General features: G+C 37.0%; 1 protein-coding gene and 1 non-coding gene across 4 annotated transcripts; one reads left to right on the forward strand and one right to left on the reverse strand.

Annotated features, from left to right (window-relative positions):
• Positions 1 to 2,334: 2,334 nt before the first annotated feature.
• On the reverse strand, positions 2,335 to 2,406 carry Trnap-agg (transfer RNA proline (anticodon AGG)). Its single transcript has one exon. It is a non-coding gene; the product is annotated as a tRNA-Pro (tRNA).
• A 324-nt stretch (positions 2,407 to 2,730) lies between these two features.
• LOC139713218 (cytidine deaminase-like) lies at positions 2,731 to 22,495 on the forward strand. 3 transcript variants are annotated; one of them, XM_071624967.1, is made up of 6 exons: positions 2,731 to 2,818; positions 3,208 to 3,453; positions 5,162 to 5,278; positions 13,424 to 13,535; positions 15,530 to 15,587; positions 21,847 to 22,495. In XM_071624967.1, the coding sequence occupies exons 2-6, from the start codon at positions 3,417 to 3,419 to the stop codon at positions 22,021 to 22,023; spliced, it is 501 nt and encodes a 166-aa protein (XP_071481068.1). In that variant the 5' UTR covers positions 2,731 to 2,818; positions 3,208 to 3,416; the 3' UTR covers positions 22,024 to 22,495. The 3 variants fall into 3 exon arrangements, with proteins under 3 accessions (XP_071481068.1, XP_071481080.1, XP_071481074.1); XM_071624979.1 differs by having other exon boundaries at positions 2,748 to 2,818; positions 3,213 to 3,453; XM_071624973.1 differs by having other exon boundaries at positions 2,755 to 2,806.
• Positions 22,496 to 27,473: the final 4,978 nt, after the last annotated feature.

Raw genomic sequence — 27,473 nt, forward strand, 5'->3', positions numbered from 1 at the left:
TAATAATAATACTAAACAGAATGACAGAAATAGTTAAGATAGATATGAAATAATTAAATCTGACATTTCCTTTTCCTTGTTTCCTGTTAATGTCACTGTCATATATTTGCATGTTTTATTTTTATGTCTACATGTCTCTGTATCTTCTGAATATGTAATTTCCATTGAGTTACATGTAAAGAGAACAAATTCCCATATGGACAATAAACGATGAATTGATTGAATTCACATTATTATCATAATTGTTATTGCCATTATTATTATTATCGTTATCATTACCATTTTTCATGTTTATCGGCAAAACTCCTTTGAGCTTCTTCCCGCTTCCCACCCCCTCTCTCCACCATACTTCCAAAGCGTTCCCGCTTCTCCTGTCAATCAATTATTTTCAGTTAAAATAAAGAATAGATCTAATCTTAAACACCCCCCTCTAAAAAATCCTGGCTACGCCTGTAGGAATATGGGTCACAAGTGAGTGAGTTGACTTTGTTTTGTTTTGTTTTTTTCAAGTTTTCAAATTCAAATGAATTTATTATAAATTTTCTTCATTATGTATATTGAAAATGAAATACAGTCATTTCTTTTTATTTTCAAGACAAAGTTTTGTTCTTGGAAAAGTAAACATAGAAAATAAGAATAAGATATTAGACAATAAGGTTTGTTTGAAAGTTATGAGTTTTGTAAGAGAGTTATTTGGCTTGGAACAGAAAGCACCTTTTTTTTCAATGAGGGAGCAAATGTTTGGAATGGAATCAAGGTTTCCGAGTTTGGAACAAGTGCCTTGGTTAGTATATAACAATGTGGTATAAACACATTTGATCATGTATCTCATCCCAAGACTTTTATGAAAAATCAATGAATTATAAGGCCTATATCAATTAAAGGAAATTCAATTGTCTTCAAGCACAATGAATATAAACTTAACATATGATTGCCTTTTCCAATGTGCAAGAGTAGAAACAGAAAAAAATTCTGCAAAAAAACAAACAAACAAGTAAACTGAAATCAAATCACATTGCACAGAAAAGTGAATCATATGCGTGGTAAATGTTTGCATGGTTAACTGAAATTGAAAACAAAAAATCATTATCTTTTTAGAATAATGTTTATTTGCTTTATACAGTCAGTATCTTTCATTATTTTCAGTTTTTCTGTCTTTCTTTAAAGTCAATTTTACATGTGAATATGAATGTCAGTATCAATATATAAAGTCAATTGTTGGGGCACTGTAACTGTCAATCAGTGCAGAGCAGAATATTTTTTATTCTTTAGTGGGAGAGAGAGATAGATAAAAGAATCATTGAAGTCTACTCAATGTCTCTCATTCAAAAATAAAATCACTGCATCACTAGATTTGTTTCCATTGTATACGTGAAAGGACATTAATAGCTGACTGTCAATTTTTGCAATATTTGCTTTTGCACCTTGACAGAAAAAAAAAGAATGCATTATTTTATCATAGGATTGAGTATCATGCAACTTTTAAAGGATGAAGGGGTATAGAATTTGCTTTATTTGATATATGATCTATTGGTTTTTCTTGCAGTCATACATAAAAAAAGTCAGAAAAATCAAAAAATGTTGACTTTCTTGTTGTGTTGAGTGTATTTAATGGATGACTTTGGTGGGTATATGCTTGATTATAGTTACAGAGGACTTCAAGTATGAAAGGAGAAAGAGCAAATATACACTTATTTTCTGAAAACCACACATTCACATGTTTTGTTTGAGATTGGAAATGAATGAATGAATGAATGAATGAATGAATGAATGAATGAATGAATGAAAGCATGAACTTTTTTTTTTTAATGTATGTGGTATATCAAACATCATAGTTGGGTAGAATGCACCTGTAAGTATGTAATAAATGGATGTAACAAGCAACAACAATACATTCATAGTTCGCATGATTATATATTTTGTATAAAACAAAATCAGGAAAAAAAAAAGCAGAACTTCAACCAATTATTGGTCTGTCCATGTCCAGTATGAAGTTTCCATAAATGTCCAATATAATTTTCTTTCATTTTTTGTTTATAAAATTGATATAAATGTTAGAATGATTGCAAGTGCTAAATATTATTGTTGATATTGGTGTATTAATCTCACGGATGTTATTTGTATTGTATGTTCTTAAAATTGTGATTTGTAACTTTCGATGTATACCTGCAATTATCTAAAGGGATAATTGACCTGGTTATGTATAAACATTTTCTTGAATAAAGAAATGATCCGATCAAAATCATAAGAGACTAGCATCGTAATGATGACAAACAACAAGAAAGGGATAAGAAAAAAAAAAAAAAAAAAACGAAAAGAAAAATCAAAACAATGGGGCTTGTCCGGGAATTGAACCCGGGACCTCTCGCACCCTAAGCGAGAATCATGCCACTAGACCAACAAGCCGATCTTGCCGAGAAGATGCACAACAGGTTATATATAGCTAAAATATATCTCAGTCTAGTTTATTGACCATATTTGGGTACTTTGGGGGTTGGGTTAGTGGATCTGATTTATGATTGGTTTAAAATGACACACCTCCAAACTCTCAGGAGGTCGCGCTTTTTCGCACGATTAAAACAACGTGCCAACATGCACTCCCACGAAACCGCGGGTAACGTCCAAGTGCGCGCGTCGACATCATTGTCAATGAGACATACATGTACAGTGTTTATGTTGTAGGGCCTACGTTTTTGTTTTCACCACAGCATAACAAAAAACCGGCCAGTGGAGTCTACGTATCATTACGGCGCAATTTGCTGTTACATGTCACGGTGGAACGTGTGAAACGTGGATCATTTTCAACGTAAACATAACGGTAACCCTCTTGTCTTGTGCTACTGATACTGAGTATTTTTCGGAGTCGGTATCGTATTGTCTTGATGATAACATCCTTTTGTTTTTACGTGCCATCGATCAACTTGCAAATTTCCAAGGATAAGAGTCTTCGATCCTGCATGTCCATTGATTAGGTCCTGAACACTGTACAGTAGAACAATCGCCAGTAACGTATTGTTAGTAACGTAATGTTAGAGAAAACTGCGGCGCACGCTTATCAAAAGTTGTTGACAAAAGTTGGGATCGTGATCGTAAAGTGAGTAAGCATATTCTATCTAAATTTATGCTCGTTTTTGTCCACACATTATGTAGTTTGGTCACATATGTTACCTTACAGTTTTTTTCTTTTGAATTATGTTTTCTGAACAGCATAGTTCTAACGTTAGAACTCAGTTTCTTCTAACTGGACTGCAAACAAGACAAGTTGAACAAGGCTGTCATTCTCAACTAACCTGTGTGAGGCGAGGAATCACAAGGCCAAACTCATCACGAACGTGGCACGATTCAGACAGACACTACTAACGCTACAGACAGAATTTTAGTCTGTAGAAGCTAGACGTCTACGTAGAGGTCTAATAATGGAGAAACGGCCTCAGAATCTTCCCGTGGATCCCGGTAAGACGCATGATTTTAATACAGTGTAGCTTAGATCTAGCCCCGGAGACCGCGCCACCAGGCGCGGTCCTGGCGGCTTCCCCGCAGTTTCGCTTATGTTAGTTCGATAAGTAAACGTGTATTCTGTGCGCTTGTGCAAGTGATTGTGAATTCTGTGAACATCGGTGAGCTGCTTATAAGACATCATTTTGTGCATCACAAGCAATGAAATGCATCAAACAGTCGCCGATGATAGTCATTTAGGTTTCATCGACCCATGTAAGTATTCCTAGTAGTTTCTGTTGAAAAATTAAGGAAATATAGCGCCGCAAAGGCACCCGTTTGTTCAACATGAAGATCCTTTATGGGAGCACGGCGCAGCCGCCACACGCAGGTGTGGCGGCTGTCGCAGTTAGCTTAGATCATGATCTGCGCACTGTGAAGTACATGTAGGTCTAGGCCTAATCATGTTTATGAATTTTGTACAATCTAGAAAGATGATTGCATAGTATGAATGATCAGTTGGGGATCCAGGTGGGGCTATGGGGGTGCACCAGGTGTGCGGCCCCTCTTCATTTTTTGTTAAAACAAAGAAATGCAAAGAAAAAATGGAGGGGCATGTGTGCGCCCCCTTTAATTTTGTAAAATAAAACCCATAAAGGTGCCCCCACTTTACGGAATTCCTGGATCCACCCCTGATGATGATTAATGAAGTAAAACCTATAAAAGTAGATTCTAGAACATGTTACTGACTTTCATCTTCAACTCATGTCAACTTGCTGCAGTCACGTGGTCACACTTACAATATGCTCACAGTACTCTTACTAACCTAACAGGGCTGCACACTTACCCATTTTTTCTACTGGTCCAACCAACCTGTCTGTCGGACAAGTCGTAAGTAGGTACCCAGTTTCTCCATCTTTTTACTGGTCCATTCCTGAAAAAGTTACTAGTCTGACAGTGGGTTTTACTGGTCAGGGACCATCAGACCAGTGCTAGTGTGTACTAGCTACATTGTAGTAACTATTACAATGCTACATGTTAATATGGATCAATTGCTTCATACATCAGCAGTCAATGTCTTCACGACTATTAGAGTCTGCCACTTCAGTTGAGTTGTCTAAAAATGTTCAGGTCTCACATGTAATATGATATGTTTGTGATGCATCTAGTGTCTGATACACTTGGATATGGCTCATCAGTTTAAAAAAAAACAACAACAACAACAATTTTTAGATTCTACTAACCTAGTGTTCTTGAGTCAAGAGAGTCCACAAGCAAGATAGATAAGAAAATTCACATCACATCATAAGCAACTGTCCATTGCTCCAAGGATTGACATCATTATTGGATGTGCGTGGCATTTATAGCTGCAGTTTGATATTGTTATTGCACCTCATGATTCGCACTGATTTCATCATATTCATGAAATGTTCTTATTTTATGTCCAATTTTGATGTACAATGTAACACCTGTCATTCGATATTTGTCATTCAACCTTCTCATCTGATTTTACTGTCTGTTGAAGTGAACTCAAACGTGATGTAAAATGGAATTAAACTTTAAAGTTAGAAGTTTATCATTATTTACAATAAATGAGGCAGCAGAGCCTGAGGCAGCCGTGGATTGAATGCGTTTCACTTCGTACTTTCGCCTGTTTGTTTGCAACTGTTCCAATTCGTGATCACCCTCATTTCTGCCTTGCTGTGGTTTTTGTCGATGTACCCAGAAAAAATCCAGGAGCTGATCAAGAAGAGCCATGAAGCCAAACAGTTTGCCTTCTGCCCATACAGCAATTTCAGAGTCGGGGCTGCCCTGCTAGCAGACGATGGGACGATAATACAAGGTTCGTATAGCAACTCTTAGAACCTTAAAGGGGTGATACAGCTTCGGTTGAGATGGGCCTTCAGGTTTTCAATGTTTTGTGAGATAATGAGAAACCTCTTATGAAATATAAAAGAGCAGCTAATTCTAAGAGGAATCCAAAGTTTAATTGGCAAAAATTGGTTTTGAAATGGCTGAGATATCATACAAAGCGATTCTAATAAATAATTAATAATAATAATAATTGATATGATGTATATAGCGTCAAATCCACTCTGCAGAGTGCTCTAGGCGCGGAAGGAAGAGAAAGTGAAGGAGATAAAGGACATACAAATATCAAGTACATGTAATGAGTAGTCAAATTGAGGCTTTAAACAAGTGAGTTTTTAGACTGCTTTTAAAGGAGTCTGATGAAGAACAAAAGATGGGACCCACCTTTTATTAGGGTTGTTATGTTTCACTCCGTTTTTGGGATATCTCGGCCATTTCAAAACAGATTTTCGTCAAATAAGCTTTGGATTCGTCTCAGACTTTTATGCTCTTTAAAATTTCGTAAAGTGGATTCTATTAAAAGTATCTCACAAAAAGTTAAAAGCTAAATCCTCACCTCAACTAACACTATACACCACCCCTTTAACATTGAATTGCTATTCTGCACTTCTTTAGGTTGCATTCAGATCAAACAATCAAAGTGGTTTAAAGTTTTTAACATCAAAAAGTTGGAAGAAAAATGAGAAGATATGAAAATATGAAAGTTTTGTTTGTGTTCATGCACCAGTGATGCCGGTCGCACATGCGAATATGATGAGGTGATGATATTCTAACCTCACGACTCTCCCATCGACACAGGAAACCTCATTCTTTGAAATGTGAGAAAGGAAGGGGAAATTGTAACCATTGCAACATGTTTTAGAATACTCTTACTTGTGACTGTTATGCTCAATACTTCTTACATCATCAGTCAAAAGTATATCTTTTTTCGTCGATATTCTAATTCATGAGGAAAAATTTTAGGATGATGACATTATTTCATGGAACTCTACACAATATGTGCTTTTCTTATTATGTATATTGCATTATAACTAAAAAATAAAATGAAAACAGGAAATCCCATGTGCCTTATTACAACAGAAATATTAGATTTTGATTTGACACCCTACATGATATGATAATGTCAGTCCCTCTGATGTCATCATAAAACACAAAATATGCTTGGCACAGTTGTGAAGGGTACAGTACATGTCACGAGACCGACACCCCCAAGTCATACAGCCCACGAGTCATACAGCGCATGAGCTATACACCTCACGAGTCATACAGCCCATTAGTTCGACAGTAAGCTAACAAGGCCCACGAAACCAACACATTAAGCCCCGTGTTGTATCTGTCGAACTTGTGGGCTGTTTTTACCCAGTGTCAAACTCGTGGGCTGTATGACTCGTGGCCCTGTTTTCACTTGTCAGTCTGGTGGGATGACCCCGCTGTGAATGCTGTCATTACTCTGATAATGTGACAGACAATAAAAAAGAAAAAAATAGATATTGGGTGTTCTGACCTAAAGTTTCAATTTTGAATAATTTTTCAGAAATGAACAGTTTGATATCTCACCTTGTCTTTTGAATACCTTAAGCCTGAACCACTTGTAACTGTTTGAAATTTGGATCAGCTTGGTTTTTGTTCGTAATTTTAGTATTTGGTTTTGAATTGACCTATTGCATCATTTCCTGTGTACTTGACTGCATGTAAGCATGAATGCTGGATTTCTCCAGGTTATTTATGTAAAAAGTGGCTGGATTCCTTACCAGGTTTGCTGTAGACCTTTTTTTGGGAAAAAAATTGAACAAATTATATATTTAGTTGGTCAGCTTTAATAGAGTACAGGAATTCTAAGATTACGCAATTCAGACAATCACTGTTTGGGGTCTTTATCAGGTTGTTGTGATAACGGGTTGCTCACCTACTGTATGTAAATGGATTATGTCTGACTGGTGGTCTGCTAAACAATGCTTGAGCAAACCAAATTTTTGGACAGTCTGGAGATTGGAAAGGGTCACTGATAAACGTAAGACATTACGTAGAATAGTGTGAGCTGGGTAGGGTTTTTTAAATCAAGAATATTGTACACAAACACCTTTTCTTTTCTGTTCAGATGTCACGCAAAAGCATTAGAAAACAGGATATGAGTAACCATGCACTCATCAGCTTATACGTAAGTTACAAATGTAGTTACGTGATGTAAGTTACCCTGAGTAGCCATTCCAAAATGCATGTAGTACAAGTATGGGTTTTTGTTTTTTTTTGGTCACATGATCTTGTCATCAAGATCACCTGATAATCAGGAAGTAATTTTGCTAGGAGCCCATCTTCAGTACAGTGAAATCCTGTTCGTAAGATAACAGTGTGTACTCGATGCATTTTTAATGTGCCATTTTTATCCCACATGTGAGACTAAAACCTACTTTAGAATACCTTAGAGGGGTTGTGTTGTTTCTTTGGCACAGGATAAACAATGTTGCAGTATGCCCAGTGCATTAATATACACAGACTCTGCCTGCGTGCTATTAAGGCAGCAAGCTGATTTCTATGCCTTCTGCTGTGGTGGGGGGCCTAAGGCATGCTGTGTGTGTCTAGGGCACTGTTTAATGAAACATGTCAGTCACTGACGACTGTTTTAAGCTACTGAAATCCTTGCATCTGATTGGCTAAGACAGGGCTCGACACTAACTTTATTTTTCGGTGGCCCGATGGGGCCACCAAAATCATCAATTTCAAATTTTTGGTGGCCCGAGAGAAAAATTTGGTGGCCTGAAAAAAAAAAGCATTGATAAAAGTCCATTTTTTAAAAATAAGTCGCACACTCACTGCATGCATTTATGCATTTCCGGCGCAAAAAGTTACGAATTTATTGACACACTTTTCAAAAAATTTTGGTGGCCCGAGGTGGGCCACCAATTTGCCCTTTTCTGAAATTTGGTGGCCCGACTTTCATTTTTGGTGGCCCCGGGCCACTGGGCCACCGTTAGTGTCGAGCCCTGGCTAAGAGCAAGTATGTCAGTGAAAATCATTGACATCACTGACAAAACACTCGATACAATGCCTCCAGGGTTGTCGGCCTATCCATCTATTTTCTAACATGAAAGGGGGGGGGTGGTTGCTAAACTGTAATTACAACAATAATTACAATAGCTTACATTACTGTAAATTATGATGATTTGATAAAATGAAATTCATAATTGGAGAATGAGCAGCTATGCTGTAATTCCACTGTCGTGTCATTTAATTTGCATACAAAGTGTATGTCATCTTTGCCAGGGATTGCTATTGATGCATTATGGATGCAGCCTTTTTTCAAAGCCCAACATGTTATTTACAAATGTATGTGTCATTTGAGACCTGTGGATGTGGTTTATATTAGTCATAAGTGGGGATAAAGCTTAATTGAGAGGCCCCACTGCTACTGAATACAGTCCTCCTTTTTTCACTTTTAAAACCAATGGAATTGGTAGATATACGAATTGGCCATCAGTATTGTATAATATATCCGGACAGAGCTCAGGTGATTGGTTGTGAATTTCACTACCAAATGAGGGTAGACAAATTTGGTAATTGAATGTCTTCAGATGAGAAGGGCCTTATGCTGGGGTTACAGGTCATTCAATTCCAAAGGTCCGTAATTCCAAGAAATGAAATATGGTTTGTTTATTCCAAAGGTACATTAATCAGGAAGTGAAGTACAGTTCATTATTCTAAAGGTTTACCAATCCAAAAGGAAACTGGCAGGGTGATCTACAACTCTCTGAATGTGAAAATATTGTGGAAAATGTATACGGTGTGTGTGTTGCGCACATCATGAGTGCATGGGGTGTAATATTTTGCATTAGGTTTCCCATTGTGCTGCTTAAGTTTGGTGTTCTGTGTCAAGTTTTGCGCACAAATTTCTGAAGTGCCAATGGTAGTTTGATTTTCTTAAGTTTTGCACATGTTTTTCACATATTTGATTACAAACATTTTTGAGCATGTTGCTTTTTTTTATAGGATGTTTGATAGCATGGTGTTGGTTTGTGAGGATTGTGCACAAGAATTGGAGCACGTACTGACGTTGCAGCAACTTGCTCTAGCCCTCGTGGAGGTCCACGTTTTTTTTAAGGTCCATGAATTAATCTATTTGTTCCTAGCCCCAGTGTCTCTTTGGAAAGCCTTTGTCTGAGATGTTCAGAGCTCAAAGTTCACTGCCCCCCTTGCCTACAAATTTGACCACACTAATATTGATAGAGTCCAGGTTTGGAGTTCCTATGATGTTCAGGGAACCTGTTGTGATACAGGCTAAAGCTAGTATATAGTACGTATATATGCCCTTGAAATAGAAATTACAGTTTAAAGGGATAGTACAGTATTATTGGTGGAGATGAGAATTGGGCTTTTAACTTTTTGCGAGACACCAAGAAAACACTTATGAAATAGTACAGAGCATACCATTCTAAGAGGAATTCAAAGTTTATTTGATGAAAATCGGGTTTGGAATGACTGAAACATCCAAAAACAAAGTAAAACAAAGCGACCATAAAAAAGTGTGGGTCCCACACTGTATTTAGAATGGCTCTGTTTTGGATATCTCAGCCATTTCAAAACCAATTTTCATCAAATAAACGTTGAATTCCTCATGGAATTATATGCTCTTTTTTATTTCATAATAGGTTTCTCATTATCTCACCAAAAATTGTTAGAAACCTGAAATTAGATCTCAAACAAAACTGTACGATCCCTTTAATAGTTTAAACTGTGCCAGTTGTGGAACACAAAGCATGGTAAAAGATGAATGGTACTTTGCAATTTAACACTCCCCTGCAGGTTGCCAAGTCTAGTGTACACCATGTGATCCATGAGAAACATACCAGCTGTGAGTTTAGGACACATCTGATATATTGTTCATTCAACCACAAACCTGCTCACTGTTAAATAAATACGTCGTAAACCGGGGTGGCTTTGGACAAATTTGAACTATTTTTATTAATATCTTCATTAAGAATAAAGGAGTTCTGGGGTTAATGTGGGGGTTAACAAGTACTAATAAAGAGGATATGATGCCATATAGAGACTTCTTCAGTTTATTCTATTTTATCTTAATTTTTTTTGGTCAAAGTTTGTCCAAAGTGCCCCCGGGGTTCGGGGCGACTTTGGACAACTATAGACACCTTGTCAATATACCCTGCAGGATTGTTGAGTGTCCAAGGATAAACTCCCCATGGGGGTAGTTTTGACTACTAAAAAGTTTTTTAAAAAGTTTTAACAACTCTAACATGTAGAAATGTTTCATAACAACCAGCAAATATGATTTACAAAATACAAAATACACATTAATGCATTATACATTGTGTATGGTGGTTTTTATAAGGAAAATTCTGCAGTAATGAACATGTGAAAAATTTCAGTTTAAAGAGGCATTCACAGATATTTGCTTGCACAATTTTTTCAAGATACTAGTACTAGAATTACTGGTACCCCTACATTTGAAAATCTGAATTTTCAAAAAACCTAAATATTTATTATAGTTTAGAACAAAAATGAAAACGGATGAGCTACTTAAACAAGGCACTGCATATTTTTTTTTTTTTTTTTTTGCAATTAGGATAGTAAACAACTTTGATCACATGGATAAGTGAGGTATTGTACAATGTACATGTACTGTACCATCATTGAGTTGTGAAATTCTACAGATGTTAATAAGGTAAACTAAGTACTATATAAATGGGTCATGGATCATTTTCATGTCATTTTAAAGAATAATTTGAGGTTTTACCCCAAGAAGTGCATGTACACATGAGGTTGGCCAGATTCAAGTACTGGGGTATGTAGTTCATTGTAACTTTAGGTCAGTTTGAAATGTTTGCAAAATAACACATTTTTTTTTTTAATGCCTTTGGAAAGAAAGAACAAAATTGTGTCTACTGGAAACACAAGGTTTTTATTGGCCCTAGTTATCACAAATTTAAAACCAATGTCTATTGGAAATACAAGGTTTTCCTTGCCCTAGGAATCACAAAAGTGAAACCAAATACAGGAAATATTTGCTTAAATGCTTGGACCTGGGTTCACAAAATGAAAACCAATTTCTACTGGAAATCTTGTGTGCCTGTGTGCCAATTGTTCAGTCTGTTACACAAAGTCCCTCTTTTAATGTTAAATTCTGCCCATGCTTTCCTGATCAACATTCCATTTTTGCAAGCTTTCACAGCATCTTTCATGCTTTCTTCTGAAGAGTTTCTATAGTCTCTTGACCCAGATCATCTTTTACATGATCTCCCCATCCTAACTAACTATTTCATCTGTAAAAGAAAGAAAAAACATTGAATAGCCGTCGAACATTTGGTATTTTTGTGGTGTCCAAAGTCACCCCGTAAGTGACCCCAAATCCTGGGGTGAAATTGGACATGACCTATTTTGAAATTTGTAAGGGTGGTCAGGTATCCTGAGTATACAGGTGGGTTCATGACCACTTCATGTTCACTATTCAACAAATAGGCTTGAGCTTCCATAGTCCTGTATTCCTAGAGTACCAAAAGTTCGACAGCCACAAAATTCAAGCATTCCATGGACCCTGCAAAGAAAAGCCCCAAAAACATATAAGGTAATGCAATATCACAAGAGAAGTGCAGTCATTCAAATATTCACATATCCCCCTTCCATAACCTACAAAAATATTTTCAGAAAAACCAACAGCAAAACAAATGTAAGTGAAACAATCTTTTTTTTCTGAACTGTCCAAAGTCACCCGCCTGTCCAATGTCCCCCCAGTTTTACATAGAAATATCCAAAGCAAAATGTGAAACAAATATTTATATATTAAATCAAAATTTGTTTATATTTTTTTTACAATTTATTCATTTATAGGTTTTTTTTTCTTTTGTTTCAAGATCATTAAAGTTGATATTGAGTGAAATGGGTAGAAGACCATGAAAAACACACTACAAAGGAACATCCAAACAGTCATAGAAGTATGGCGAGTGCACAATACACTTGTACGTGTACTTGACGTAATCAAAAACTTTAACTGAATAAAAAAGTGTATAAAAAAGGAAAGGTAAAACAGGCCAAGGTCTGTTCTTTTCCTTTTGTATGGTTTATACAGCCTATTAATTTTATTCTGCTGCACTCTTTTTATTTGTATACATGTGTTAACCTCCAATCAGTGCTGTATTTGTACAATCCTTTTTTTTTTCATGGAGATGATATTACAGTGTGATTGTGTTTATCTTCCTACAGTGTATATGTAGCTAAACTTTTTACCAACCTGCTGTTATTACAATCCTGTGGGTGAACGGCTTGAACATATGTTGGTGAAAGTGTGTGAACATAGTGTTCAGTTTTGGTGAAAGTAGAAATGTGTAAATCAAATTGTTGTGTCAGTTGTGTAATATTTAACTCATCCAGTGTACTGTATTTAAATTAGGGAATGAAATAGATTTTGTTATCATTAAAAACCACATTACAATAAACCATCATTGTTATTTTCTATGTGCTATATATGACACCCTTGATTTTCTCTTCGAGCACAAATTGAAATACATTGATAATCAAACTGTGTTTTTCTTTGATTTTTTATCAGGCTATTCATTGTCAAATGGTTTTCTGAGTAGGAGAATAATATATAAAAATTGTCATCGTAGCATAAATGATTTGTTTTTCAGACATCAGCACTTTGGTACACATCACATGAGTAGAGCCAAACATTTATATAAATTATCTTTTTTCCTGTTATGAAACTATTCTCTTTATTGTCCATCATAATCTGTAAACTGATATAACCTTCCCTATAATAAATGATAGAAAGGACAAACTCCTGGAATGCTTTAGAAATGTTTCTCTTCAACACCTTTTTTCAAGGTAGCTTTTTTTTGCGGGTTTGAGTTTAGACATTGTACCTCCATGAATAAGACTTTTCCATTCATCACTATCAATACATAGAATACAATACTGTGTGCAACTCACATGGTCAACGGATTATTACTCTCAGCTTAGTGATAAAAAAGGAAGGTAGAGCATGCTATCTCACTGGAACATATTTCTTAACAGTTCAGTCACGTACGATATGATTAAGCAATCATTATGACCAAAAAAATAAATGAAATCATATCATTTGTATAACTTCCTGTCAAACTTTGACCTCCAGGCTGCAACGTGGAGAATGCCTCGTACACGCTTGGAATATGTGCCGAGAGGTGTGCAATATTCAAGGCCGTCTCCATGGGTTACCGCAACTTTACCGCCATCGCAATATCCACGTGAGTGAATTTCGCGCCCTTGGCCTCAAGGACATACTTTCACTTGTCACTTGTAGAGAAGGGATGTGGCATTTCAAAACATCCAAACAGACAGACAGTCAGACAAAACAATCCCCAATGGTCTGGGAATAGTTTCCTGTAGAGCGAAAGTGGACAGAATAGAATTCTTTAGTCATCATGTTTTTGTAGTTTTGTGCTCGTCATTGCAGTGAGCTATTAAAATTATTTTGTACTGTTAGCAATTTGTAAACCAAACTCAGGTGCCGTTAGAGCTGTGCATATACTGAAAGATTTTAAAGGAATAGGAGCCACTCTGTCATTACAAAAGGTTGACTACCAGACTAGTTAGAACTTTGTTGACTTATTATACTCTTTTGTGTCATTTGGTAGTACAACTTTGTATGATCTAGATGTTGAGCAACTCACCATTTAGTGTGTGCAATTTTATTCAATTTCATTTTTCTCAGGTATTTTTGTGCTGACAGGACATAAAAACAAATCTACCTACAGCTGTAATTATATGTACTGGACTAAGAACAGATACGAAGAAGTTTTATTTGAAGAAAAATTAGAATCAGAGATATTTTTTTTGTGTGTACAAAGCTTATGAGTTGTTACTGAGCACCTACATCACACAGATCTGCCAAATTTAACCTATTCTTTTAGTTTTTTTAATTCAAAACTTTTTTCATGAATTCAATTTCCTCCCCCCAAAAAATTACCAATCTATTTCTTTGATATTTATTTTTTATACATAATGCCATGTGGCATAATATTGGGCTGGAACTTTTCTTTTAATTGCAAAACCAGGGCACAGTTATTTGATTGTCAATAAAAGTCGGGAGTATGGCCTTCAGTGTGGTTGAAATGTTTTGACCTTCTGTGTGTGTGTGTGTGTGTGTGTGTGTGTGTGTGTGTGTGTGTGTTAATTTTGTTTGTTGTTGTTTGTTTTTTGAGGAGGGGGTGTTTTTGTGGTTTTCAACAGAGGCCATGAGTTTTGAGATTAAAGCTAGAAGCCAAATTTGATCTCGCCAACATGGACAGACTTCCAGCCGATGTGTCATGGAGGGTAGGTGTGATGACTATGGGGGTAACCCTTGGTAACCCTTTGTAACCACCAAAAGCTAAATGATTAGGGGGACTTTTGAGGGGGAGCATGTGATCACACCAATGTTGCAGACTGTAAGCATTTAAAAAAGTAGTATGTTTATAACTTTATGAATTCATTGTTAGTTTTTCATTTTGCACTATCCTGTTCAAATACCATTGATTATTTTGGTTGCAGAAGAACCTTAAATCACTGCATTTGCAACCAATCCTTTAACAGGCAACACTCTTCAGAAGATTGACCATGGTTGCCTCTTTTGTTTATTTGTTATGTTTTGTTTTGTTTTGTTTGTTGGTTGGTTTATTGTTGGAGTTTTGTTTTGTTTTGTTTTTTTTTTTGGGGGGGGGGTAGTCTAATTTTGTGCAGATTTAATGACTCAAATGTGATCCACATTGGCCTAGAGCTACTGGCCTAGAACTATGGTTACTTTACAATTAACGGTAACTCTTCAATTTTGGTACGAAACTGCAATGGCAACACAATATAGCTAATCAAAGCCAAAAAATCAACTATGGAAACCACTGATTGCAGTCACTACTTATTGTAGAGTACATGTAATCGTAGTTTTATGCAACAGGACCATGGTCTCTCTCCAGTAAAGATTACATAGTGAGATTCAGAGTTGCCAATTTAGTGAGCACAAGATAATAGTCTATGCAGCAAAATTGCCCAAGGACTTTACTGGTTAATTGCTGTATTCAGCTCTAATCTATCAATTTTTATTTCATCGTCATCATCATCATTATCATCATTTTTATTGTCATCGTTTTTGCTTTTATGTTGTTTGTTCGGGCTATTGACAAAACAAACAGACTTCAGTGACTTGGCGAGAAATTCTTGCAGAAAGTAAATATTTTTGTTTCCATTTTTCCCCATTGTTTGACAGGGATGTGGCAGAGCTGTACTCAGCACCTTGCGGAGCTTGCCGACAAATCATGTATGAGGTAAGTTTGACCCCGAAGCTGATCACATGACTTCTAAAGGCCTTCCTTTCCCAGAACATCTTTTACACAATCATCATGTACATTTGTAAATCAGGGTGTCGTTTCATGAGGAAGCACGATTCTTGTCATTACCTTGTCACATGACTTTGTAGAAAGAATTGCTATTAAAGCAACATTTTATTGAAATGGGGCACTGCAGTCATTTTTGTTCATAATGCAAATCTCCTCCAAAGACCTTTGCATTGAATCTACATTAAATTAGAAAAAAAAACATCAAAACAAAACAAACAAATAACTTTGGTTGTTATACATTGACTACTAGAATGAGCTGGGATGGGTTCTTTTGTTCAGATATTTAATTTAATTCACAGAAATAAGATTTTGTTTTTCTGTCTATGAGGGGTCCACATTTTGCAAGCATTGTCTTTCAGTAGATCCCTGCATTTTTCACAAAACATGTTTATTTTGTCTGTCTGACATACACTGTACATATGTAGGACTTGTATGTCTAGATAAACTTTATATTATGTTGAATGCAGTTCAAAGTATTCATGAACTTATGTTTTATTTGTTATTGTGTTAATTGTAGGTGTTCTACAAAGGTGTACATAAAATATCTTGTGCAACAGGTGTAATCTATAGGATAAGATATTTGTTATCGTCAAGGATTTTATTATACATTTATAACGCCACTAAATTGCCGCATTTAACATATTGTTCAATCATCTGGGGACAATGTGCAAAATCTCTTTTGAATTGTGTGTCCACACTCCAGAAAAGGTCATTACGTGCAATAACAAATTCTCACCCTTCAGAACCTCTGTTTAAAAAGTTCCAGCTTCTTACTGTATTTGACATATATGTAAATTACAAATGGCCTCATGTATACTCACAATTTATTACCCTCTGTCTTTGATAATATGTTCAAATATACGAGAGATATTCATTTATATAACACTAGACAAACTGGTGACCTATATCTACAGTACCTCTTCTCAGATATGTTACATGTACACTGCAAAGATCCATTAAATACCAAGGAGTACATGTTTGAAATTCTGTACCTCATGAAATGAAGTTATGTCCTTCCCTTGCCATAGGTATAAAAGATATTTGTTGAATAAATGTAGGCCTAATTGAAGTGTTTGCAAAAATTTAATCTTTTCTGAAAGCATTCCTGTGATGTCTGCAATGTGTATTTTTTTTTACATATTTTTCACCCATAGTTTGCCTGTTTTATTTGTCTTTCTTTCCCTCTTTTTAAGCATATCTTATAATGAAATGTACATGAAATCTCAAGTGGGAATCCAGCCATAGAAAGGCCAACAGCCTCTGCTGACTCCTCCATTTTCTCTCTTAGAATTTCATTTTTTCAATCTTTTTTTTCTCTTTCTCTCCATTGTGTTTTTTTTTTTCTTGTACATGTATACTGTTAACTGATGTAATGTTATTATTCTCACTTTGCTCTTTGTTGTTTTTTATGAGAATTTGGAAATAAATGAAATGAAAATGATATGAAGTGAAAGAAAAATTGAGAAACAGGGAATAATTTTCTTGGTATCACATCACAATTTGCTATGCATTTTTACACCATTTCTACACAAACTATAAAATTTTGTGTAGCAGTTTTCTTACTATATAGAAGTGTACAGGATATCATTGAAGATATTTTTTCACCAGCTGAAATTGCTAATCAAATTTGAGTTTGGAAATTATTCCCTGGAGAAAGAAAAAAAAATAACTTAAACTGCATAATGCAACCAAAACTGACTTGTTGAAACACACTTAAAAAAATATAATCAAAAGGGCTTTGTGAAAGGTTTTCATCTGTAAATGGAATAGTAATTTTCAAGGCCACAGTGTATGTACCCATATAGCTTTCATATCTCAATGTTAGTGAGCCTGCAAGCATCTCAATGTTAGTGAGCCTGCAAGCATCAGTTTGCCATCATAGAGCACTGTAAGACTTTTCAACAACAACAAAAAAATCCCAGCATCAAATTGTCACAGATCAGGATGTGAGTTTAATCTGATTTCAGATTCCTTTTTACTCTGCCCAGAACCCACTTTTCAGACTTTTTGGCAATTCAAATGCATTGAAATGTTCACAGTTTCATGCCTATGTAAGTTTCAGATTTTATGAGATTTTTTTTTTCCTGCATGCGTACTCAATGCCCCTGAATTGTGTCCTACTGTGAAAAACACTTTCATGCTTCGCAGGCACGTTTGTGGCCTGAATGTGATGTTTGCGTGATAAGATAGATAATTAAAGTGTTGAGGTCCTTTGTCAATCTGTTCTCGTATGTGATTCACTACTTGCCAAACTTTTGGTACAGGTATCCCTCCCCCCCCCCCCCCCCTCCCCTTGCCCTCTATTCCTTTTTGGCACAAATTTGAGTCAACATATCGAAGGGAGCAGTTTTCTGTTGTACGAATGAATAGACAAACACACATGCACACCACACACACATACACACACACTCACACTGTACAAGTACAAATGAAAGCACACATACAACAGGGCTGCACATTGATCCATTTTTTTCTACCGGACCGATAGACCGGTCGCACCAGTAGGCACCTAGTTTCTCCACTTTTTACAGGTCCATTTCTGAAAAAGTTACTGGTCCAACAGTGATTTTTACTGGTCAGGGACTGTCGAACCAGTGCCAGTGTGCAGCGTTGCATACAAACTTAAATACGGTGTACGAATCTTTACTGTCTAGTCATTCAATATTGGTAAATTTAAAAAAAATGACAGTGTTGATAGATCTGACAAGGGCAATAATCAAGATGTGTTGTTGTATGTTCTAGCACTGGATAATCTTGGCACAGCATGATGCCTACACTTTACATAACTGTCTTTTCAAGGATGTTTCATTTAGGCCCTTTCTGTGCCAGGGGACTTTGGAGTGTGTATAAGGCCATGGGTTTATTTTTCCGTGCCAATCAGCACTCAAAGCACACAGCAGGGTAAACCCTGTGTTTGGTGTGTTTGATGTGTACGGATGTGTAGAGCTTTTCATCCTCATTTTTGCTGTGACTTTTAATAGCACAATTCTTTCCAGTCAGCTCAAATTCTATTAATTCTTATACATTTTCAAACATTATTTAAACAGCACTTTTAGCTCAAGTGACCTCTTGCGATCATTCATTGTCCGGTATATGTAAACTTTTTACACTTTCATCTTCTTCTTGAAAACCCCAGGACTTATTTTCACCAAACTTGGCAGGTAACATCCATAGGGAACAGGATCTGATTTTTTTTTTCAAATGGGAACCATGCCCCCCCCCCCCCCCTGGGTCTCTTAGGGGGGCCGCAAAACCCCCAAATTAAAGAATCGTCTTCTCTAGAACCAAAAGTGATTTAGCTAAGCTAGTGCTAGGAGTAAGTACAATGGGGGCTTAGTTTCAATTTTATGGTGGATGCCCCCTTGGGCCCTTGTGGGGGGGGGGGGGGGGTCCAAATTGGGGCCCAAATTGGAGCCCAATTTGTAAATTTTCATCTTCTTAAAAATGCATGGTCCAATTTTCACCAAGATTGGCAGGTAGCATCTCTAGAGTGATATACATACAGTATTTGTATGAATGGGTTCTATGTCACAAAAAAAACAATTTAAGGAATCTTACAAATCTTTTCTCGAACCTGAAGTAATAAGTTTAGTTTGTGTTATGAGTAAGTAGATTGGTGACTGTAGTTTTTATAAGTTTGTTCATGGTAGATCGAGGGATGGGGGGGGGGGGGGGCTGAGGCCCAAATTTCACATTTTAATCTTCTTCTTGAAAACACATGTGCATTTACAGATTTCCACCAAACTTGCCTGGCATTATTATTGGAGTGATAAAATACATGGGTAATATATCCCACTATAGTGAACCTCCAGGGGAGTAATTCTCGGTAAGGGCGGGGGGGGGGGGGGGGGGGGGGGGGACAAAACCCCAAAACTAACAATGATATATTTTGGGTTTGCTTGTTTTCTGAAAGAGTTATGCAGGTACACTTTTGTAAATCTAAATTTTGAAGTTTATAAGCATCAAATTAGATGTAAATAGAGTTTGTAGCATTCTTGTAGACCCTTTTAACTGTAACAAGTTTTCCTGTTTTTCATAAATGAGAATGAGAGAAACAGGGACTTTAATCTCTGAAATGCATGGCCAATTTAAGAATTGGTAATTACTTAGTTGAGCAATTAAGGAGATTCTGAAAATTCTGCAATGGAATCCAACAATCAGACATAAATGACAAAGGGCTCCAATGAAAGGAAATGTTTACTCTGCCTTTAATAGTACCAAAACACGACAAATTTATGTAGTATAAAGATTACAATTTGAAAATACAGTTGGAAACCACAAAAATGTAGTTTCCCATACTTGATGGACTACTGGCTCTAAAGCGTGATTGCAGAGGGAGTTGGCCAGAGCGCCTTGATTACCCATGCACAACTGAGAAATTACACTGGTCTACCATTTAATTAACAGTCATGTGAGAGGTGAATATTCTTTATGACTCTTGTTTCTCCTTGGTGTTACGATGCACGCTGTTGTGATATTGACGCTTTACTGACTAAGCATAATCCTATTATCCTTGAACTGTCATGCAGAGTGCAACCTCTGGTGTAAACAACAATGAATTGAGTGATTTTTTTTTTTGTATTCTGTCTTATTTCTTTCACACACAAACGCACGCACAGAAGCGTTAATACACACATACAGGGGTGTACAGAATACATGCAATGCTGTGTTCACAAGTACTGTATACTTCTGTGCTAGTGGGGTTCCATTTCATTAAAAATTGGTAGGATAGTATACAAATGACGCACAGGTCTGAGTGCGTCAGTCGGAATTGTGTGCATAAGGTAACTATGGAATGCTTAACCCACGAGGCGAAGCCGAGTGGGTTTAGGCTAAATTCCGTAGTTACCGCATGCACACTATATTCCGACTGACGCACGAAAAGACATGTGCGTCATCTGATTTATAGAATGGGTAATTTTCTTGTCAAAAACCCAATTTTTTATCGTTTTACCCGATGACAAAATTACTGGATGCATTTCCTTTTGGCTTGCCGTAAACGAGCATGCATCAGTTTTTACTGGACGCACGGCCAGCCATGCATCAGTATTTACTGGACGCATGGCCAACCTGAGTGCGCGAACGCTTGCTTAGTGCGCAAACCTTTGTTAAAAGTGCGCGTACTCTTGCTACAAGTGCGCGATAACATGTTTACCACTGTGACTTAGCGTACGTAGCGTGCGGCCAGTAAAAATCAACACATAGCTCTCGACCAATCAGATCGCAGGATTCTCGCTACCCATTCTATAACAACTGCCGCTGGAATAGGAACTTTCCCCTAGCAACAGCTTATCAGAAAGCAGGATTCTTGTCGTTACCATAACACTTGTCATTGCAGCAAAAGCTGCTATAGTAGCAGCTTTTTATGAAATGGGACCCTGGTTTTTCACTGATACTGAATGAAGGGGTTAGGCTGATGTTAAAGGGATGGTAACGTTTTGGTGTAGATGAGGAATGGGCTTTTCATTTTTTTGTGAGAAACTAAGAAACCACTCATGGAGTGTTACAGAGCATACTATTCTAAGAGGAATCCATCAAAGTTTATTTGGTGGAAGTCGGGATTTGAATTGACTGAGATATCCAAAAACAAAGTAAAACAATTAATCCTAATAAAAGGTGGGTTCCACCTTTAATTCAGATCGCTCTGTTTTGGATATCTCGGCCATTTCAAAACTAATTTCCATCAAAAAGCTGCTGAGTTCCTTTTGGGAATTACATACTCTTTCATATTTCACGAGAGGTTTCTCTTAATCTAATCCAAAAAAAAAAAAGGTTGAAGCCAGGTCTCAAACAGAACTACACCATCCCTTTAAGTATGGTAGTTTTGATCAAAGTATTTTAAGTGAAAATCTTTCCTGATAAGTTTGTAGAAAATACTGAGAAATGAGAGGAACAGAAAAGTGAAAATTTGACCAAATTCCAATTAAGAATAAGAAAATAATGACAGTTTGAAAGTAAGACCAATCAAACTGAAATTAACAACTCCTTGATGTACACACTGTATGTACATAGCATTTGAGTTCACTTTCTATTTGCCCTGTGCCTACACAAAAAAGAATTCTATCTAGCTTTGAGGTGCCGAAATAAACTGCTGACAAATGTTGCCTGTCGCTCTGTTGTCTGATATTTATCTGTTGTTTGCTTTTTCGTTTTAATGAAGTGTTTGGTTCAATAATTCTCATTGCAGTTTGGTGGCGACATGGAGGTGTACATGACCCGCCCGGATGATAGCTACATGAAGAAGATGCCGTTGGACATCTTGCCCCACGCCTTCGGACCGAAGGAGCTCAACATGAAGAAAAACGTCATCGTAACCAACAACAACGGTGACATCACCCTCACCGATTCTACCAAGAGCAGCTGAGCAGCAGAAGGGATCAATTCCTTGAGTGTTTTGGCGCCCTCGCTTGTCCACTTCTCTTGGACTCTTACCAGCAAGTGTATTATTTAAGTGTGGCGAACTAACATGGGGGCAGCGAAAGAAAACGAATATCTCCACACACATACACACACACACACACACACACTCACAGGTAAGCTGGTTCCTGGAACATGCAATCATCAAAACCCTTCATGATAATCTGCGGTCTGACATTTTGTGCAGGAGTTCACTGCGGGTGAGACTTTTGTGCTTTATACGCAGACGGCAAGAGTGCGGCAGTTTGGGAATGGTTCAAAGTGATCCATCCCCAAAAATAGGAATCCCTGCATTTCAGCCTTTGATAGTTTTATGACGTTTATTTTGATCGAAGTGTTTGTTTTGATGCGAATGCAGGAGGTGTCAGGCATTTTGGTGAACCAGTAGTATCATACCTTTGATTCTGAAATCAAGGGGCTCCAGCAAAAATAAAAACTGTTACAATTTGCCAAGCATTCACACAAAAATATGTTCATTTTTATGGCATTTATTAACAATCATGTGAAGATAAGCTGTCTGACCTTGATAGCCGGTATTAAGTATAGTAAGATTTGGTGGGATCTTGAATGATGTAATTTTGTGATGTCACCATGTAATGTCATACCAAACATCGTTTGTGCTGAGAGCTTCGTCAAGCAGACAATTAATCTTTGAAGTCTCATGTTTTGAATAAAAAAACTACAATAATCAAGATCTTCCAGTACAACGAGACTTCCCTGAAATTTTGAAATCATTTTTGTGCCAGTATTAGTTTCTGGTTTGTAGCACGTTTTACGACGTTCATTGTCCGTTGCATTGGTTCTTTCTTTTTCACTTGGTCTACAAACGTGTACCGGTATACAGATGGAACTTGTGATCTTGTTGTGTAGAGCATTGTAGTTGAGAAAAAGCAACAAGCAAACAAATTAACAAAAAAAAACAAAAACGGAGTCTTCTAACTTCGATCCAGTCGGTCTGTATCAAGATGCTTTTAAAGGCAAACAAGATTTAGTTGTTTGTGTCTGAAAGTATCAATGGTGTCCCAGATGGGTCCAATAGGGTATAGTGTTATTGTAGGGGCAAAGTGTGGCAATTAATGTTTTCTTCTTTTAAATACATGGATGTTTATTTTCCTTTCTTTAATACACATAAGTTTGATCTGCTCATTTGACAATGGGAGTTTGCGAAGGAGCTTCCAGTCATCAGTGAGCATGATGTTATTTCTCATTAACTTTGTCACAATCATCACTGCTTCTGTTACCACTGTTATTGTAACCACAAACACATGAGCAAGTTGTTTCAAGAAACTTTGCTTGTGTTTTTTTTTTTAATTTGTGTTCTTTTTTGTGTGTGTTTGTCCAAATTTGAGCGGGGCTTCCATGAAAGTAATTTCCAGATTTGTGGTGAGCTGTGATCACTAAAATGATCATCATTATCAGTTTTGTAACGGTTATTATATTTACAAATATTCCATTCAGCAACATTCCTTTTAATTTATTGTGGCAGCATACGAAAGAATCAGTATTGTGTTCCAGATGCCATAAATACAAATTATGCTTTTTTGAAATGAAAAATACGAGGAAAATCACAGAGGCATAGAAGGAGTTTAGTAGAAGAAAATCCAATGGAACTGGCAGATGCTACTGGTTCTGTCTGTCTCTTCTTATCGTAGCATACCGTCGCTGGGGTGACAAGACCTTGTATCTGTAATTTTGGTGAAAATTACTTCTGTGGATTAATGGTCAGATACTCAGTTAAGTGATGTCCTGTCCAAATCCTAGATGTCTTACCCCAAAAATGAAGCCACTGCAGCATGACTGTCAAAAGAATGTCTATCCCATTGGATACAGTGTTTTGGCTGCCATGTTTTTCTGCTTTCCTGAACAATTGACGTTGTGTAGATACGAGGTCTTGTCGCCCCAGCGACGAGCACAGTATGCTGTATTTTTAACTGCTGTTGGATATGCACCTCTGTTAATGGCTCATGTCAATTTTCTTTTTTATACCTCCGCCACGAAGTGGTGCCGGAGGCATTATTCTTTTTTGTTACTGCTGCAACAGCAAAGACTGAGTGTGCATTTATGAATGAATTGCATAGTGGGCAGCATTTATGGTTTTGATTTTACCTTGAACAACTTTCCAACAGTTCTGCATACAAATGTTTATCACTGTCTGCCTTCAAGTAGTGGCATTTACTCAGTAACAATGAGGATGCTGCAGTGCGCACGCAGAATCGTAAATTCATATGCTGTGAGAGCACTAGACCTAGTTTTACACAGAATGCTCTCTTTTGTCAGAGCATGTAGTTATTATCATGCATAACTTCTTGGCAGTGGTGAACATGACTTCTGAGGACAGCAGCTTATGTTTTTTTCCATCTGTAACATCTCCCTTGTTAGCCTTTATTAGCCTGTAGAGGCGGCATGGTCTAGTGGTTTGAGCACAGCACTCTTGTTCTGGAAGGTTTAGGGTTCAAGCTGTGCCACAAATTTTGGTGTCCTTGAGCAAAACGATTCCTCCACGTGGCTCCTCCCTGCCCTGGTTTATGGCAAGGTGCCTGGTAGAGAGGTGAAGGCTAATGGGGCGGGATCTAGAATCTAATACACCATAGAATTATTGACTCGGCTAGAATGCTCACATCAAGGAGGGGATGGAGTAAGGGGACCACAGTTTTTGCGTGACGGGAATGATGTTATGTGCCATAAGGAACTTGGTGCAAAAAACTTGTATGTTAGAAAGACATTATATCATTATCAAAGTAGTACTGTTTCTTAGTCTTGGCAATGTAGGACCAACTTCTCTTTAAAAGGTCTGTGAATTATAGTAGGCAAGGCCTGGCCTGACGAAGCCAATGAGGTAATAAGCGCAGATTGCTGCTCGCCATCGGCTTTTTTTGGAGTAGTCCTGACATTATGTTGATTAAATGCAACTTGTATTCCAGTGTGCTTGACATTCTATTTGTAGTCGTTACTACTGACCTTTCTTTCTTCTTTTTTTTAATTCTTCTCTTGTAATGGAGTTTGAAAACTTGGTATGTGAATTCCTTTCCATGCGTGAACATATATTCATTAGATAGATAGATAATGTAAAGTAATTGCTTGTGTTTCCAATTGTCCTCATTATTATTGCATGAAGACAATACAGTGCAATGTATGTCTTACAAACCAAGAGCATTAGGGATTTTCTAGTAATGGTGGATGATTTTAAACTATCTGTATCTAGAAGGCTGCTCTTAACTGTCACAAGGCTAACAATATGATATTGTCAGACATCACATACATGATGTGCTTTGTTTTTCAGTGATCTAATGGCTAGAGATAACACTCACAAAGAGGGCAATCACATCAAACTTCTTCCATTTCTGGAAGAAAAAAAAACAGTGCTTCACAAGCAAACCTGATCACTTGTGCCTGAAATAGATGGTGATGATTTTGTATTCACTTTGATATTTTCTCTCACTCTTGTTCCCTCCAAACATATACAGAGCTCTTCCTTTAATTGGTTACAAGGAGCAGAGCTATTGAATTAGAAGTGTAATATTGTCAAACAGTGAAAGAATTTTGCTCCAAGATCTAGGCTGAGAGTTTTTTTTTAATGCTCTTCTTTTTCATATTGTGAAGCTTTCTGGTGGTTTGCGAAAAGATGCCTATGTATTAGATGTTGTTACCACATTGAGGTTTGGGAGAAATGTCGGTGGAAAAATGTCATTTTCAGTCCATATTTTGTCATTATATCATTGTGTCGTTTGTTGTTTTTAGGGATTTTTGTACAAACTTTCTTGCACATATTTTGCACTTCATCATTTGCTTTGAAGATGGGGAAATTGTGTTTTTGCCTTTAGATGGTTTTTAATGAAAATACCTTAAATATGAGAATGACTATTTCTGCTGTCAATTCATTTCTGCATTCTACCCAGTATCATAAATTTTGCATGTCAATCATTTAATAGCAGACAGTCAACAGAGAACACACGATAGGATGAATGAAATGTCGTGGGCAGATACAGTAGGCAAAGTTCATTCTTGGTTTTATGCGAGGTTCATGTTGAATTAATGAATGTACAAAAACATTCCACAGCCTGATTACAGCACATTTGCAGCCATTGGTTACTGTGTTCGGGCTGTCTGACCGGCCTTTAGGGAGACATCATTAAATGCTGAAATAGTGTTAAGTGTGAGAAGATGAGTTTGCTATGGTGGAAGATGCACTTTAATGCAGCAATGTACATCCTTTTTTTGTATTTTATAATTTGTATAAAATGTGGGCATTTTTCCCCCATTTGGAAAACGTAATGACAATTGATGTAGAGAGGCATATGTGTGCTGTAACAGATAATAAGTTGTAATAATATGTACTGAATGTAATTTGCATGTGGCAATTTATTCAGTGGAGGTTTTTTCTTCTTCTTCTTGCAAAATATTGTAAGCTACAGAGTAAGAATGCTTGAGGTGTAGGTCTACTCTGTGTTCAGGTTAGCTCTGATGAATAGAGCGAGATTACACAAAGAATTGTAAACAGTTTTTGTTTTTTGTTGTTTTGAGGGGACCATGATATCAGTCCCAACAATGTAGCTATGTAAATTGGAAGCATGATGTCACTACCTCACCTGTCTGCTAGTGACATGCGTAGAAGTCTTTAATAAATCTTTTTTCTTTTGTATTTTCATGGATAAAAAAGAAAATATTATCTTGCTTGTGAGTAACTGTGCAGTTTTAGTAACTCTCCTCTGATAAATCTAGGTGTATCAAAAGGGGTGATTGGTGACCAATTTTCCATCATAAGTGTGATATCTGTAAATTGTTTTTTTTGTTTTTTGATTTTTGGTTTGTGTGTATATGTGGGAATCAATGTTGGCATTATGAGGTAAAAATTTGTGCCATTCTAGTTGGTTTTGTCTTCCTCGATACATTAATAGGGAGCTTCAGATTTTCACTGCGGGGACGTTCTGAGGGGGGAAAAAAAAACTTTCTGGGCATGCACAGAATCCTGTATCAAGGTCAATCTATTCATAGCGTGCGTCATCTGAGTTTTCACTACACCTTCTCGGCTTCTGTGCTATTTTTATGTCCGCTCAATTCACGACGTAGAGAGCTACTTCATGTACCAATCATATGGGGGTGCCATTTTATTTTTTAAAGGTTGCGTTTCAGCGTAATCTAAAGCTACTTTTCAGCACGACGCAGGGAAGAGGAGAACGTCCAGCTCAAGCGTTGTGTCAAACGTCCACCCCGCAAATCTAAAGCTCCCTAATATCGACTTGAAAATGAAAGACAAGTAGACACACAGTTAAAACAAGAGCAACTAATGATTGAGACCAGTCCCCCTTTGGATTTTACTCCTCCTTCCAATCCGTTCACACTCAAGATGTAATCCATTGAATGGAGAGTGTGAATGGACCCCGATTGCTGCTGTACAGC

This window comes from Diadema antillarum, unplaced genomic scaffold, assembly GCF_040938485.1.
Source record: "Diadema antillarum isolate AM-2024a unplaced genomic scaffold, OU_Dant_1.0 scf00000043, whole genome shotgun sequence".
Classification (NCBI taxonomy): domain Eukaryota; kingdom Metazoa; phylum Echinodermata; class Echinoidea; order Diadematoida; family Diadematidae; genus Diadema; species Diadema antillarum.

Bases quoted from the DNA above. Each gene is read 5' to 3' on its own strand.
- LOC139713218 (XM_071624967.1), top strand. From the start codon at position 3,417: ATGGAGAAACGGCCTCAGAATCTTCCCGTGGATCCCG. The intron at 3,454-5,161 runs GTAAGACGCATG...CGATGTACCCAG, and splicing joins GAATCTTCCCGTGGATCCCG to AAAAAATCCAGGAGCTGATC. The intron at 15,588-21,846 runs GTAAGTTTGACC...TTCTCATTGCAG, and splicing joins GCCGACAAATCATGTATGAG to TTTGGTGGCGACATGGAGGT.